At 38.2% G+C, this 18,257-nt stretch overlaps 1 protein-coding gene across 1 annotated transcript; it reads right to left on the minus strand.

Moving 5' to 3' along the window:
- Positions 1–14,464: 14,464 nt before the first annotated feature.
- On the minus strand, positions 14,465–14,971 carry LOC104246173 (uncharacterized). Its single transcript, XM_009801935.2, has one exon. It carries the CDS (start codon positions 14,969–14,971, stop codon positions 14,465–14,467), a length of 507 nt encoding a protein of 168 aa, XP_009800237.2.
- Between the last annotated feature and the right edge of the window lie 3,286 nt (positions 14,972–18,257).

The following is an 18,257-nucleotide window of genomic DNA, read 5'->3' on the forward strand; positions in this document are numbered from 1 at the left end:
GATCCTACCTTGCTAGAGAGCAGAAATATCCATACACAAAGGAAACTGCTGCAAGTAAATTATGGAAAGCACTGGAGGATAAATTTTTGAAGAAAAATAGTCAAAATAAATTGTACGTGAAGAAGAGACTATTTCGCTTCACCTATGTTCCTGGTACCACGATGAATGAACATATCACTAGTTTCAATAAGTTGGTCACAGATTTGCAAAATATGGATGCAACTTTTGATGATGGTGACTGGCCTTAATGTTGTTGGGGTCACTTTCTGATGAGTACGAGCACCTTGAAACTACTCTACTCCATGGAAATGACAAAATTTCTCTCAGAGAAGTTTGTTCGGCTTTGTACAGCTATGAACAAAGAAAGGGAGAAAAACAGAAGGGTGGAGAAGGAGAAGCACTGGTTGTGAGGGGTCGTCTTCAAAATCAAACAAGGAAAAGGAAAGGAAGATCCAAGTCAAGATCTAGACCCAGCAAAGATGAATGTGCCTTTTGTCAAGAAAAGGGGCACTGAAAGAAAGACTGTCCGAAGTTGAAGAATAAGGCCAAACATAACAATGGAAAGGCCATTATGGATTCAAATGTAGCTGATGGTGATGATTCAGACTTCTCATTAGTTACAATAGAGGCATCAACATTATCAGATATATGGTTGATGGACTCGGCTTGTAGCTATCATATGTGTCCCAACAGGGACTGGTTCGTGGATTTTCAAGAAGGAGAATATGGAGTTGTCCACACAGCGGATAACAGCCCTCTTACCTCATATGGCATTAGTTCAATACGATTAAGGAACCATGATGGAATGATCAGAACATTAACAGATGTTCGATATGTACCGGGTTTGAAGAAAAATCTCATCTCTGTGGGAGCCCTAGAATCAAAAGGGTTAAAAATCATTGCAGAAAATAGAGTGATGAGAGTATGCTCTGGTGCACTAGTGGTAATGAAGGCCAATCGGAAGAACAATAACATGTACCGTTATCGCGGTAGTACAGTTATTGGGACAACGACAGTGACATCCAGTGACGAAAAAGAGGCAGAAACAACCAGGCTATGGCACATGCGCTTGGGACATACTGGAGAAAAATCCTTGAAAACTCTATCAGATCAAGGATTGTTAAAAGGAGTAAAGGCTTGCAACTTGGAGTTTTGCAAGCATTGTGTCAAAGGGAAACAGACAAGGGTTAAATTTGGTACAGCGATCCATAATACTAAAGGTATTTTGGATTATGTACACTCTGATGTTTGGGGTCCTTCTAAAACACCTTCATTGGGTGGGAAGCACTATTTTGTAACCTTTGTTGATGATTTTTCTCGAAGAGTATGGGTGTATACAATGAAGAGCAAAGATGAAGTGTTGGGAATTTTTCTCAAATGGAAGACAATGGTGGAGAATCAAACAGGCAGGAGGATCAAGTGTATTCGCACGGAAAATAGAGGTGAATACAAAAATGATCATTTCAATAAGGTCTGTGAAAATGATGGCATCATCCGACACTTCACTGTCAGACATACACCGCAATAGAATGGAGTGGCAGAACGTATGAATCGGACCTTGCTGGAGAAGGTACGGTGTATGTTGTCCAATGCTGGCTTGGACAAAGAATTTTGAGCTGAGGCACTTACATATGCATTCCACCTCATTAATCGCTTACCATCTGCTGCTATTGATGGCAAGACACCATTTGAAAAATGGTATGGAAAGCTTGCTGTAGATTATGACTCTTTGCACGTATTCTAATCAACTGCATATTATCATGTGACAACGTCAATATTGGATCCAAGGGCAAAGAAGGCTATTTTTATGGGGATTACTTCTGGAGTCAAAGGATATCGCTTATGGTGTCCTATGACAAAGAAAGTAATATTCAGTAGGGATGTTACCTTTGATGAATCTGCTATGGTAAATAAAGTAATAGAATATACCAAACAAAATGAGGGTGCTTCTAAGCAGGTGGAGTTTGAGGGAAAATTTATTTTTCCTACACAAGAAGCAGAGGAGGAAACAAATGAAGATTATCCTCTGGAAAAAGAGCCAGTAGAGAGGGAGATTCCAACTCAGGAAACTGAACAACAACTTGAATCAATAGCAACCAGCAGGCCAAAAAAGACAATAACAAAACCTGTTCGTCTTATAGAGACGGTTGCTTGTGCTGCCTCAATTGTAGCTGATGATGTTCCTACCACTTATAAAAACGCAGTCTAAAGTTCAAAAGAATATAAGTGGAGGATTGCCATGAATGATGAAATACAGTCCATTCATCAGAATCATACATGGAGATTAGTCAATCTCCCGAAGGAAAAGAAAGCAATTGGGTGCAAATGAGTATTTGCAAAGAAAGAAGGATTTCCTAACCAAAAAGATGTTCGCTACAAAGCAAGATTGGTGTCCAAAGGATATGCTCAAAAGGAGGGAATTGATTACAATGAAGTATTTTTTCCAGTTGTAAAACATTCCTCCATTAGAATTATGTTGGCTTTGGTAGCACAGTTGGATTTGGAACTAGTTCAGATGGATGTAAAAACTGCGTTTTTACATGGAAACTTGGAGGAGGAAATCTACATGACTCAGCTGGAAGGATTCAAAGTTGCTAGAAAAGAAAATATGGTATGCAAACTTGAAAAATGATTGTACAAATTGAAACAATCTTCTAGACAATAGTACAAGCGATTTGACAAGTTTATGTTGCGGCAAGGGTACAAGAGAAGCAAATACGATCATTGTGTGTATTTGCGCAGGCTTGAAGATGTTTTTTTTGTATATCTTCTCCTATATGTTGATAGCTTCCAAGAACTCGGAAGAAATTGATAAGTTGAAGATTCAATTGAAGAAGGAGTTCGAGATGAAGGATCTGGGTAAGGCAAAGAAAATTCTTGGCATGAAGATAATAAGAGATAGACGTTCAAAGAAACTTTGTTTATCTCAGAAAGAATATTTGAAAAGAGTACTACAACGTTTTGGCATAGATAAAAAGACTAAGCCAGTTAGTACTCCACTTGCTCCCCATTTTAAGCTAAGTACTACTATGTCACCGAAAGATGAAGCTGAACGAGGGTATATGTCAAAGGTACCATACACAAATGCTATTGGTAGATTGATGTATGCAATGGTCTATACGAGACCTGACATTTCACAAGCTATTGGAGTTATTAGCAGATATATGCATAATCCAGGAAAGGAGCATTGGCAAGCTGTGAAGTAGATTCTACGGTATATTCATAATACTGTAGATGTTGGGTTAGTTTTTGAGCAGGAAGGCAATCAGTCTGTAGTTAGATATTGTGACTCAGATTTTGCGGGTGATCTGGACAAACGAAGATCAACTACTGGTTATGTGTTTACTTTTGCAAAGGCACCAGTTAGTTGGAAGTCTACTTTGCAGTCAACAGCTACTTTGTCTACAACAGAGGCAGAGTACATGGCTATTACAGAGGCTGTGAAGGAGGCAATTTGGCTTCAGGGATTGCTAAAAGAGTTTGGCGTTGGACAAAAAAGTATCACAATTTTTTGTGATAGTCAAAGTACTATTCAATTAGCGAAGAACCAAGTTTATCATTCAAGGACGAAGCACATTGATGTTCGGTATCATTTCGTACAAGAAATCATAGAAGAAGGTGGAGTCACGGTGAAGAAAATTCATACTACAGAGAATCCTGTTGATATGCTGACAAAGGTGGTGACTGCGGTCAAGTTTCAACATTGTTTGGATTTGATCAACATTGTTGAACACTGAAGATTGAAGATGAAGACACAACCAAAATTTGTTACCGAGAGAAAATTGAAGATGTGGAATTTTGCCAAGGTGGAGATTTGTTGAATTATGTCAAATTTCCATCCCACATCGGTGGGTTAAGGAGTTGGTGGGAAACTTTTCCCCTATAAAAGAAGGCTTAATGTTTAGGATTTAAATACACCTCTCATTTGCCTTCTTATCTTCTTAAGGCATTTGTATCTTCTCTCTTTAGTATTATTTCACATGTATTATTGGAGTGGAATAAAATATTGGTTGTGTCCGAGGAAGTAGGCAAAATTGGCTGAACCTCGTAAATTCTGGTATTCATTTTATTGTTGCTTTATTGTCTTATTTATTATTTGGTGGCTGCCATAATTTTTGGTATAGTAGTTGTGACTCATTCACACTATATACATTTGACTTCCGCAACAGTTATATTATCTCTACATATCTGTTAAGTTGTTCATCGAAGTCTACCCGATTATTATACTCTTTCTCTTTAGGATTTCTCTACCAAAGTGGTAGAGTTTTTACTATATTACCTGAACCTATCTGTTAAGTTGATCATTGAAGTCTACCTAATTGGTATATTTTTTCTAGGTTGTTTTAATAAAGTGTTTTTCGAATTTGCAACTTCAGATTCGATCAAACAACTTTAAATCTTGTCTAAATAATCTCAAATTTGAAATAAAGCTTCCAAATACCAGCACAAACAATCCACAATCACAAATTTAATCAAATAACACTAAATCAAAAAGATTCATTTTCTCTTCTTCAATAAAATTAAAGAAGATAACAACAACAACAACAACAATAACAACAACAGCAACAACAACATACACATTATAGTCCCGCAAGTAGATTTGGGGAGGGTAATATGTATGCAGACCACTTTTTTAAAAGGCGTGGGCATAAGGCGAGATATTTTACATATGCTTCAGCGAGACGTAAGGCCCGAGGTACGGGACGTAAGCCCCATAGGTATTTTTAATATTTTATAAAATAATATAATTATAATAAATATTTATAAACAGATAAAATTGCATAAAAATTAAAGAAAACTAAAAGTATGTGAATATTTATATACACTTTTTCTTTAGGATTTCTCTACCAAAGCGGCAGAGTTGTTACTATATTACCTGAACCTATCTATTAAGTTGCTCATTGAAGTCTACCTAATTGATATATTTTTTCTAGGTTGTTTTAATGAAGTGTTCTTCGAATTAGCAACTTCAGATTCGATCAAACAACCCTAAATCTGATCTAAATAATCTCAAATTTAAAATAAAGCTTCCAATTACCAGCACAAACAATCCACAATCACAAATTTAATCAAATAACACTAAATCAAAAAGATTCATTTTATCTTCTTCAATAAAATTGAAGAAGATAAAAACAACAGCAACAACAACGACAACATACCCATTAATAGTCCCGCAAGTAGATTTGGGGAGGGTAATATATATGCAGACCAGTGTTTTAAAAGGCGTGGGCGTAAGGCGAGGTGTTTTACATATGCTTCAGCGAGACGTAATTCCCGAGGCACGAGACGTAAGCCCCATAGGTATTTTTAATATTTTATAAAATAATATAATTATAATAAATATTTATAAACAAATAAAATTGCATAAAATTAAAGAAAACTAAAAGTATGTGAATATATATATATATATATACTCTTTTTCTTTAGGATTTCTCTACCAAAGTGGTAGAGTTGTTACTATATTACCTGAACCTATCTGTTAAGTTGCTCATTGAAGTCTACCTAATTGGTATATTTTTTCTAGGTTGTTTTAATAAAGTGTTATTCGAATTTGCAACTTCAAATTCGATCAAACAACCTTAAATCTTATCTAAATAATCTCAAATTTGAAATAAAGCTTCCAAATACCAGCACAAACAATCCACAATCACAAATTTAATCAAATAACACTAAATCAAAAAGATTCATTTTATCTTCTTATAACAACAACAACAACAACAACAATAACAACAACATCAACAACAACATACCCATTATAGTCCCGCGAGTAGATTTAGGGAGGGTAATATGTATGCAGACTAGTATATTAAACGGTGTGGGCGTAAGGCGAGGTGTTTTACATATGCTTCAGCGAGACGTAAGCCCCGAGGCACGGGACGTAAGCCCCATAGGTATTTTTAATATTTTATAAAATAATATAACTATAATAAATATTTAAAAACAGATAAAATTGCATAAAAATTAAAGAAAACTAAAAGTATGTGAATATAAAATTTTCCATCTATATATATATATATATATATATATATATATATATATATATATATATATATATATATGTTCCATCCCATAAAAAACTAGTCAAAACAATATTATACGCTACTTAGAAGCACAAGTAACTTGAATCGAAAAGAATAAAAAAATTTACATGGAGGAACAAAAAGGATGACTAAACTGCAATTTGAACTTTGAACTTGCTGCTATGAAGGAGAATGAAGTTCTCTTTGTATTTGTAAAAAAAATTGAATATTCGCTGCTTTTGGGAGATATTAACAGATTAACGAACAAGATAAAAAATTGAAAAAGACCATGAATTAGGCCTTTAATTAATAAAAGAGGTCTTGACTTTTTAATACATTTGATTTCCTTTTAAAACTTTTGAGTAATTACCTAGCTGAATTTTGAGAATTTGGGTATTATATGAAGGACTTATTCAACAAATTTTGTTTTAATTTAAAAACGTCTCTGGGGCTTACGCCTCACAAAAACAATGTGCCTCGAATTCCCGGACGTACACCTCAAATTGTTGGGCGTACATCTCTTGAGACTTCCGCCACACACCATCGCCTCGGGGCATTTTTGGTGCGCCTCGCCCCAGGGCTCGCCCCAAAATTGCCTTTAAAACACTAATGCAAACCTTACCCCTACCTTGTGAGTAGGGGTGTACAAAGAAAATCGATAACCGCACCAAACTGATAGTCTGAGTCAAACTGGGGAAAAAATCTGATTTTCGTTTGGTTTGATTTGGTTTGGTATTGAAAAAAACCCGACCATAATTGGTTTAGTTTGATTTTAACTAAAAATATTCAACTCACAACTAAACCAACCCGATTGTACATTTATATAATTTTTAAAAATATTTTATACATATAAATATTTATTGTAATATAATTTATAAATATTTCTTAAACTTTTTCACAGTTTTATCTTTTAACGTATTATTTCAAGTTTGGACTTAACATTCTTGAATAGTAAATAAATTTATAGCCCAAAAATATAGTAACTCAAATAAAGTTCAAATCAATAATAATGCCAACAAAAAAATTTAATTCAACACTACGAATGATGATAGTGTTGGATATGTATTTCTTAGTTTTATATATTGGTTTATAATGAAAAATCATAACTTAGTTTATCTTTTTCTCTAGTGCTTATTTATGTAACTAATAGTACTTATTAGCTATACTTATTTTAACATGACCTATATCGAACTTTTAGATTATGTTAATTTTTTATTATGGCTTATTAATCACCAATATTTTCTTTATGTACTTTTTTTATCATTGTTATTGAATATTTTAGTATATTGCTATGACTTATCTCATATTATTGTATTATTTTATTGAAAAATATATTATATAGTTGTATCTTACTAAGACTAGAGAAATATTTGGAGCACAAGTTACATATTTTGTTTTATGAAGACTTTACCGAGGAAAAAATCCGAACACCCGAAAAAATTGAAAAATCTGAAGAAAAAAAATCAAGATTGAAAACAACGAATTTGTTGGTTTGGTTTTGCAACGACCTGGCCAGTTGTTTTGAGTATTTTAGTCCCGATCCCCTATTTATTTCTTCTATTATGTTATACTGTGGTTTCAGAATGAGCCGGGGTGTTTGGTTTTCGTTTCAGAGTAAAATGGAACACATGGTCTCTGAGTTGAAGGTTTAAATTGTGAGAGTTGGCCATAGTTTGACTTTTATGTAGACGACTCCGGAATGGAGTTTTGATGATTCCTATAGCTCCGTATGGTAATTTTTGACTTAGGAGCGCGACTGGATGTTGATTTAGAGGTCCGTAGGTTGTTTTGGCGTAAATTGGTGAAAATTGGAAAATAAAAGGTTTGGAAGTTTGACTAGGAGTTGACTTTATTGACATCGGGGTCGAAATCCGATTTCGGAAGTTGGAATAGGTCCTTAATATCATTTATGACTTGTGTTCAAAATTTAAAATCAATCGGAGTTATTTTGGTATGAATCGACATTAGTTTTGGAAATCGGAAGTTATAAGTTTCTTAGGCTTGAATCGATGCACAATTCGTGGTTTTAGTGTTTTTTGATCTAATGTGACGCTTCGAGCGTGTTGGTATGGTGTTCTAAGACTTGTTGGTATGTTTGGTTGAGGTTCCGGGGGGCCTCGGGTGTAATTCGGACTATATTCGGTGTATTTCGGAACTTTGAAAAACTCTGAACCTACTGTAACTAGTTTCCTTCTTCGTGTTCGCGAGAGAGGTCTCGCGTTCGCGAAGGGTTACTGGGGAGGCAGGTGAGATCGTTCTTCGAGTTTGCGAAAGAGAGGCTGCATTCACGAAGGTTTGGCTCGGTGTGCATCGCGTTCGCATGGGCTATCTCGCGTTCACAAAGAAGATTCTAGTAGCTTGTCACGACCCCAAATACCCCCGGTCGTGATGGTGCCTATCACAGTACTAGGTAAGCCAATCCAATATTTAACCACAGTGAATTCATTTATAAAACTATTTTTCTAAAACCGATTAAGTCTCAATTTCTCATATGAAATATATAAATCAACGAAAAATGCAAAAATTAGTAATATACCAACACAGCCCAACAATCCGGTGTCACAAGTCAAGAGCCTCTAAATGCAACCCAAACTGACTGAATAATACATCATAGGTCTGAAATAATAGAAAACTAAGATAGAAAGGAGGAAAGCAGGGCTGCGGACGCCGTGCAGCTACCTTGCAGTCTCCGGTAAAGCTCTGAGAGTGCTGGAAGCTCCCACTCTGATGTCCGGGCACCTGGATCTGCACACAAGGTGTAGGGAGTAACGTGAGTACGCCAACTCAGTAAGTAACTAAAGTAAATAAGGTCTGAGTGCAGTGCCGAGTAGTTAAAACATCATATAAGAGTGTTCAACAGAATATCAAGTCAAACTCAACAGTTTAATAGCCAGTTACTTCATAAAAACTTCAGTTTCAATTTAAATACTTTGAAATCATTTATTCAACATCTTTCAACAGAGGCTCAGTATAAAGAAGAGTGAAAACAAGAAAATATCATAAGTGGGCCCCTCGGGCAAGGTATCACTCACAGTATAGCTTCTCGGGCAAGCCTCTCAGTCACTCGTGACTCAACTCTCGTCAACAGTACTCACACTCAGCACTTCGGCTCAATAATATCTCATAATAGTAATAATCATAATAACCATTGCAGCGTGCAGCCCGATCCATAGTTTATAGTAGACTACACTCACTGGGGGTGTACAGACTCCGGAGGGGCTTCTACAACCCAAGCGTCATATCGCTGCGGCGCGCAGCCTGATCCTATATATATCGCTGCGACGTGCAGCCCGATCCATATAAGTATCGTTGCGGTGTGCAACCTGATCTATAATATATATAATATTGCTTCGGCGTACATCATCACCATTAGGTCCTCAACCTCTCTCAGTTATTGACCTCACAGCCACTCGGGCATATCAATGGAAATCAGGGAACTTAGCCCAAATAGATTTCATATATTAAGAAGTAGAGTGATAAAATCGGATTTAAATAATAAACAGATAAAACATGACTGAGGATATACTTTCAAAACAGATAGAGTGAGGAAAGTAGTAAAAATTACCCCTAAAGGTCTAAACGGGTCGGCACAAGGCCCCAAACATGACGTACAACCCAAAATATAGTACAATCTCTAAAATATGGAATATCATAAGATTTCAAATTAAATACGTGGCTTAATAGTCGCTACGGGACGAACCAAGTCACAATCCCTACCGGTGCATGCCCATACACTTGTCACCTAGCATGTGTGTCACCTCATTTATCAAAACAATACGAAATACCAGGGTTCCATACCTTAGGTCCAGATTTACAATGGTTACTACCTCAAACGGGAAGAAATACTACTTTGCGACGCCCTTGCCTCTCGCTCGGCCTCAACTCGCGTCCAATCTACCCAAATCAGAATCATAACATTAGAATATACTAAGGAAACGAAGTCCATTGAAAATAATCAAATTATACCAAAAATCCCGAAATTGATCCAACCCGACCCGCGAGCCCACATCTCGAAGTTCGATAAAGGTCACATCAATGGAATCCTTATCCTCTCATGAGTTCATGCATACCAAGAATACCAAAATCCGAACACAAAATGACCCCTCAAATCCCTAGATTAAGGTCTCCAATTTTTAAGCCCTAACTCCCCAAATTTTAGGCTTCAAATTCCCCAAATTTCATGTTTAATTAGGTAGAAATCACAATAGGATCGAGTATTAAGTCCATAAATCTTACCTCCAAGAATTTCTCTCGAATTCCCTCTTCAATATCCCTCAAAAAGCTCCAAAACCGACTCAATAATGGTGAACTATGGCCAAAAATTGCGAAAATGGCCTTTTAAACATTTTGCCAAGCGATTTAAATTCCTTCTTCGCGAACGCGGTCAAAGCCTTGCGTTCGCGAAGCACAAAATTTCCTTTGACCAAAATCCTCTTACGCCAACACGGAAGACCCCTCGCGAACGCGATGCCTCAGCTGACCATACCTTTGTGAACACGGCTACTACTACGCGAATGCGAAGCATAGAGCTCCCCGGATCCCAGCTACCCCAAATACTTTACGCGAACGTGGGATACTCATCACGTTCGTGATGAACACTGCACCTAACCCTTCACGAATGTGGGACACCCATCGCGAATACGAAGGCCAAACTTCCTACCTCACATCCTAACCCTTCGTGAACGTGAGGGTCCTCTCGTGAACGCGAAGGCCAAATGTCTGCAACACCAACAACAAAAGTTCTACAACTTTTCCAACATGAATTTGATCTGTTCAACCACCCGAAACTTACCCGAGGCCTTCGGGACCTCAAATAAACATGCCAACATATTCCATATCCTCATTCAAACTTATTCCAACATTCAGAACACTCAAAATAACATCAAAACACCAAATTGACATCAGATTTAAGCCTAAGAATTCCAAAAACTTCCAAATTCCGCTTTCGATCAAAAAGTCTATCAAACCTCATCCGAATGACCTGAAATTTCGCACACGCATCAAAAATGACACAACGGACCTACTCCAACTTCTGGAATTCCATTCCAACCCCTATATCAAAATCTCACCTAACAACCGAAAAATGCCAAAATTCCAATTTTGCCAATTCAAGCCTAAATCTACTCCGAACCTCCAAAACATATTCCGATCATGCTCCTAAGTCCCAAACCACCTCCCGAAGCTATCCAAACCATTGGAATTCACATCCCAGCCCTCTTTCACATAAGTCAACATCTGGTTGACTTTCCAACCTAACCTTACTCAAAAGAGACTAAGTGTCTCATTCCTTTCCAAAACCTCTCTGAACCCGAACCAACCAACCCGATATCACATAATACATCTGAACAAGACAATAAGATGCAGAAATGGGGGAAACAGAGTGGTAACTCATGAAACAACCGGTCGGAACATTATATAGCCGTGCACTCTTTTGCATCGCGAACGCGAGGTTCATCGTACTTCGAGAATGCGAGGCATTTTCCGCGCTCGCGAAGAAGGGATCTCTGGTGTCACGCTCCAAACTAGGGGAGGCACGACTGGCACTTGATACTGTATTCAATCAAGTTAGCCACTAAACATACTAGCTAACTAAACTGGGGGCCCAACAGATCGGGCAACACAACATCTGAAATACTAAGCCTGGACCATTAAGGTTATGACTTGAATAACAATAAGCCATATAAACAAAGGTAGACGAGCCAAAATAATAAAGTACTAGTGACCGTAGAGGCCGCGATTAGAGACATACATGCCTACACACATATATACATGCCGAGCCTATGGGCTGGAGACTGAAAGCTGCAAAAAGAAACCTAGAATACTGTGTCCACAATAGCCTCTAAGAGTATCATAAGCACTGTAGGGACAAGGCCCTGACTATACCCAAACTATACAACAAAAGTAACCATCCTATGAAAGCTCCAGGAAAAGGTGGAGTTTACCAACTCATAGCTGAACCCCGAAATCCTAGCGGAGGGGTCGATTAGAGTCCTTACCTGGACCTGCACGCATGAAACAAAAATGCAGTTTCCCCAGGCAACGAGACATCAGTATGAATAAAAATGTACGAGTATGTAAGGAATAAAGTAAAATCATACATAGATCATGTAAAAAAAAGTAATAGAGATACCACCTGACACTGAAACTCTGATAGCCTCCATGGCCGACATCCGACCTCATAGTAATCAAATATGCATGGTATGCTCGTGTAATCGTATGTCGTGAATACATATATATTGATGCAAATGCATGATATACCTAACCAAATGCTAGCAATGGCGGCCTCTCCCGGTAGCTAACCGGTATCATATTGCCAACCTGTGGCCATCTGTACAATATATATAGTTTTTCGGGCAAATAGGCCCTTTACCTCCGATTATATCTCTAAGTCCATGCATAATATGTCATGTATGATATGAACTTTGAATGAACATAATAGTCCATAACAAGAACTTAGCCAATCTTGGCTCATTGGTACTCTTATTCTCATAATCTCATAATTACCTTCATATCGCATACAATTGTCTCGTGGAACCTTATATGTTTTTTTTAATAAGCTTGAAAACTTAACTCGACTTTTTGAAAGAGAACTTAACTCTGCAGATGTTCATAAAAAACTTAAAGTGCTTCACTTAGTCTTTATACCTGATTTCTTGATATTTAGTAAAAGAAAGAATTTCAAAAATCAAGTGTTTTAGTAGTTTAAACATAAAAATTATATTTGAGATTTTTGGAAATCGTCGTGTCACTTTAGAGATTTTAAAATAAACTTTAACAAGGAAGAAGGACTGACCGCAAATACTAAATGCCTTTATTTTTTTTAGTCACACAACCCAAAGATGAATAAGAATTCATATATATAGACATATAGTTAAGAAAGCCAACAAAATGACATATATAGATGTCAAATACCATATTTAATCGAATGAGTGAAATATCAACCTAATAGCATCATGAAAATACTTCAGCTACGATCCTAATGCCTTTCATAGAAGGTCTTTCTAGCAATAGAATAGTAAAATATCACATTTTACGTCTTAGGAATTTCCCAGAATTCGTGCTAAAAGGAAGGACGAAGCTTAGCATTAACATACCTTTCCAACAAACGTCCGAATGCCAGTACTTCCTTCACGAAAGTTGTTCCTTACGTCCTAAGCTTCGCAAAAACTATATCTATGCAGCTTATATGCACCTATATAAACAGTTCATAATTCAGTTTAAATCGGCAGATTTGCCATATGACCCTAACTTGACGAAACGTCCGTAGAACTTTGTAAAAACGATCATAAAAGAGTCCCAAGATGATTACCTTGGCAAACCAAGTATAAATCCTGAAGAACCAACAAGAACAACAAATTCCTATCTTCCAAGAATAGCTCCAAACACAGCTAATAAAAGTGGGAAAACGATTGCAAAGCGTAGAGATTGCATTTCTCGGCAGGGGGCAAACTTTAACGATAGAAATCGTCAAAAACGCACCTTAATCACTCAAGAACACCATGGACCCTTCTCTTCAGCTTGCTCACCGTTTTGGGACTAAAATGAAATGTTTTGAGGTCTTAAAAGTCGAATTTGCCAACTTATACCACTTGTTTGACCCGATCCGGTTCGCGACCCGGTTTCAGCCCGGACAGTCCGCGGTAAAACAGTTATAACCTTTTACTCCGATATTGGTTTGATGTGAGGTTTTTTGGTTGCGAACTAGACTTGTAGAACTTCGATTTGGTAGGTTGTGGGTCCCATAAATCTTTATATATTGGGAGAAATGGTCTGATACATTTGACCCAAAGTTTAGAAAATTTATTAGAGAAGTTTACGATAACTTTTGCCGACCTTTATTTCGCAACTTGTTTGACTCCAAAACTTAACATGTGACCAGTATGATATTATAATACCTCATAACACATTATTCTTAGCATATTAGACACTCTTAGTCTTATCTCACAGGTGCAAGTTAACTTAAACCTTCCGAACGCGGGGGGTGCTACCCAAGCCATTTCTTTAACCACGAACCTTTGTTTGAGGGATTCCTTTGACCTAAAGCTTTAGTTTAGTTCCTTGATATTACCACACATTTTCAGTCTTATTCTCCCAATGTGTCATACCCAATCATATATACCTAATATAACCACGCCACGTTACGTATATTACGTAAGAGAAGAGAGAAATAAATCACATGGGGTCTCATAGTCTCCCCCCTTAAGAACATTCGTCCGCGAATGGGCCAAGTCAATTCCTTGGTTTCATTTCTTTTCTGCTAATATGTTATTCGCGAGGCTATATTTGTTACATTTACCAAGCATAAATCAAATTCTGAAGATTCCAACTACTAGGCTTCGTATAGCATCTCGCAATAAGAAATTTAAATTCCACTTTCAAGTCATTTAAAATCCAATTAATTTGCTATAAAGAAATAATTGGCAATTATTTAAATGCGACTCACCTTAAGTCGTAAATATGTGGGGGTACTTCTTCCTCATTTCCTCCTCCGCTTCCCAGGTCATTTCCTCGATGTTGTTATTTCGCCATAACACTTTCACGGAAGCCACTTCTTTAGTTCGAAGCTTTCTTACTTGCCGATCTAAAATAGCCACTGGTACCTCTACATAAAATAAGTCTTCAGCAATGTGAATATCCTCAATGGGCGTAATATGTGAAGGATCTCCAATGCACTTCCGCAACATAGATACATGAAACACAGGATGGACTGCTTCTAATTCTAAAGGCAAATCAACTCGTACGCCACACCGAATAATCTTATACGGTCCAACATACCTGGGGCTGAGCTTCCCCTTCTTTCCAAATCGCATGACGCCCTTCATAGGCGATACTTTTAGGAAAACCCAACCTTCTTCATCAAATTCTAAGTCTCGTCGTCGAACATCTGCATAAGACTTCTGCCAACTTTGTGCTGTACGCAGCCGGTCTCTAATAAGTTTTACCTTTTCCATTACTTGCCGGACTAAATTAGGACCTAGAAACTCTGCTTCCCCGACCTCAAACTAACCGATCGGCGACCTACACTCCGCCCATATAGTGCTTCGTAAGGAGCCATCTGAATACTAGCTTAAAAGCTGTTATTATAAGAAAACTCAATAAGAGGTAGATGATCATCCCAACTTCCTTTAAAATCTAGAATGCAGGCACGTAACATATCCCCAACTGTCTGAATAGTACGCTTTGCCTGTCCATCAGTTTGCGGATGAAAAGTGGTGCTAAGATTTACCTGCGTGCCTAGACCCTTCTGAAAAGATTTCCAAAAATGTACTATAAATTGAGCCCCTCGATCAGAGATAATAGATAATAGCACTCCGTGAAGGTAAACAATCTCTCGAATGTAAAGCTTGGCATAATCCTCGGCTGAATGTGTCGTCCTGACTGGCAGGAAATGAGCAGAATTTTTAAGCCTATCAATAATTACACAAATAGCATCATACCTCCGTGGAGTGCGAGGCAAACCAGTGATGAAGTCCATATTTATCATGTCCCATTTCCATATTGGAAGTTCAATATACTGAGTTAGGCCTCCAGGCTTATGATGTTCGGCTTTAACTTGCTGGCAGTTGGGATATTGGGCTACCATATCTACGATATCTTTCTTCATTCCATTCCACCAATAGATCTGTCGAAGGTCCCGATACATCTTTGTCACTCCGAGGTGAACTGCATATCTAGAATAATGGGCCTCCGAAAGAATCTTGGCGCGGAGCTCTCCAACTCTCGGTACACATAAGCGGCCATGGTATCTAAGGACTCCATCTCCAGTTAGCTCAAATAAAGGTTGTCGCTATTGTGGAATATTTTCCCTCAGTTTTATAAGCTCATGATCCTCGTGTTGTTGCTCTTTCACTTCAGTAACAAAAGAAGTTTTTGCCATATTCTGAACGAGAATGCGTCCACCCTCTGTGTATACCAAACGCACCTGCAAACTAGCTAGGTGGCATAGATATTTGGTCATCTTGAACTTATCAACTTTAACATGGCTTAGACTGCCCATGGACTTCCGGCTAAGGGCATCAGCAGCAATATTAGCTTTGCCGGGATGATATAAAATATCAACATCATAGTCCTTTAGTAATTCTAGCCATTTTCTTTGTCGTAGGTTCAACTCCCTCTATTTAAATAAATACTGAAGGCTCTGGTGGTCGGTGAAAACATCAATATTAACCCCATATAGATAATGCCACCAAATCTTTAGGGCAAAGACAACTGCGGCTAACTCAAGATCGTGCGTAGGGTAGTTCTGTTCATGTTTCCGCAACTGTCTGGAGGCGTACGCGATAACCTTACCATGATACATAATAACACAACCTAGTCCAATTCTCGAGGCATCACAATATACAACATAACCCTCGGTGCCATCCAGAAGAGTCAAGACAGGTTCCTTCATAAGCCTTTTCTTTAGCTCCAGAAAACTTTGTTCACATGCCTCAGTCCACTGAAACTTAGCTCCCTTATATGTCAGTTTCGTCAATGGTGTAGAGATAGAGGAAAATCCCTCCACAACCTTCGGTAATACCCTGTCAAGCCTAAAAAGCTACGAATCTCTATCGGATTCAAGGGCCTCGGCCAAGTCATCACAACTTCAATCTTTTGGCCATCAACCTTGATACCATTGCCGGTAACAACATGACCAAGAAAAGCTACAGAAGTTAGCCAAAATTCACATTTAGAGAATTTAGCATATAACCTGTAGTCCTAGAGGGTCTGCAATACAGCTCGCAAGTGGTCCGCATGTTTGGCTTTTGATCGTGAATATATCAGGATGTCGTCAATAAACACAATCACAAATTCATCCAAGAATGCTTTGAATACCCGGTTCATAAGATCCATAAAGGCTGCTGGGGCATTTGTAAGCCCGAAAGACATGACAAGGAATTCAAAATGGCCATACCTCGTCCTAAATGCTATTTTTGGGATATCAATATCCCTGACCAGTAGCTGATGATAATCGGATCGCAAGTCGATCTTCGAAAAGCATTTGTCACCTTGTAACTAGTCAAACAAGTCATCAATCCGTGGAAGAGGATACTTATTCTTGATAGTGACTTTATTTAGTTTCCTGTAGTTAATACACATCCGCAAGGAGCCATCTTTCTTTCGAACAAAGAGCACTAGAGCACCCCATGGGGATGTACTTGGCCTAATAAAGCCTTTATTGAGTAAGTCCTTCAGTTGTTCCTTCAATTCCCTTAGCTTTGCAGGAGCCATTCTGTAGGGAGGAATGGATATAGGCTGCGTATCAGGAAGCAAATCTATAGCGAAATCATTTTCCCTTTCGGGGGGAATTCTTGGAAGCTCGTCAAGGAATACCGTCGGGAATTCATTCACAATAGGAACCGACTGAAGACTCACCGGCTCCTTATCTATATCCCTGACTTGAACCAGATGGTATATACAGTCTTTAGCAATAAACTTCGAGCCCTATGGTATGAAATAAACTTACCCTTGGGTGTGGCTGCATTACCTTTCCATTCAAGGACAGGCTCACCAGGAAAATGAAATCGGACCAACTTTGCACGACAATCAATATTAGCATAACAAGATGCCAACTAATCCATACCCATATTGACATCGAAGTCTAGCATAACCAATTCAACTAAATCAATAGAGGTTGGACGGTCATTAATTAACATTGTACAACCTTGATAGACATGATTAGCTACAATAGAGTCGCCAACTGGCGTAGACACCTCAACTGATTGTGGCAACAACTTAGATCTCAAGTCAAGCTTACCAGAAATAAATGGAGTAATTTATGAAAATGTAGAGTCGGGATTTATCAATGCATAAATGGCATGAGAATGTATTGTCAATATACTTGTGATAACATTTAGGGATGCCTCTGAATCCTGTCGGCCTGTGAGTGCATAAAAGCGGTTCTGGCCACCACTAGAACCTGAGGTGTCTCCTCCACCTCTCCCCCTACCACGACCTTGAGTAGATTATGGACCTGGTCGGGGAGCACGGACTGAGGGCGAAGAGGCTGATGTGGATCCTGAAGGCTGAGTTGGTGTACCTCTGCCTAACCTCGGGAACCGGCTAATAAAATGTCATGTTTGCCCACAATAATAACATGCACTCGAACCCTGTCGACACTGCCCGGTGTGTAGCTTACCGCACTAAGTACATGGAGGAGTAGGATATCTCATTTGTGCGGAATACTCCTATCGAAGGCCCTTAGGATGTCCTGAGCTCTACCCCAGTCCTGACTAAATATAACGATCAAACCGCTGG

This window comes from Nicotiana sylvestris, chromosome 3 (assembly GCF_000393655.2).
Source record: "Nicotiana sylvestris chromosome 3, ASM39365v2, whole genome shotgun sequence".
NCBI classification, from domain to species: domain Eukaryota; kingdom Viridiplantae; phylum Streptophyta; class Magnoliopsida; order Solanales; family Solanaceae; genus Nicotiana; species Nicotiana sylvestris.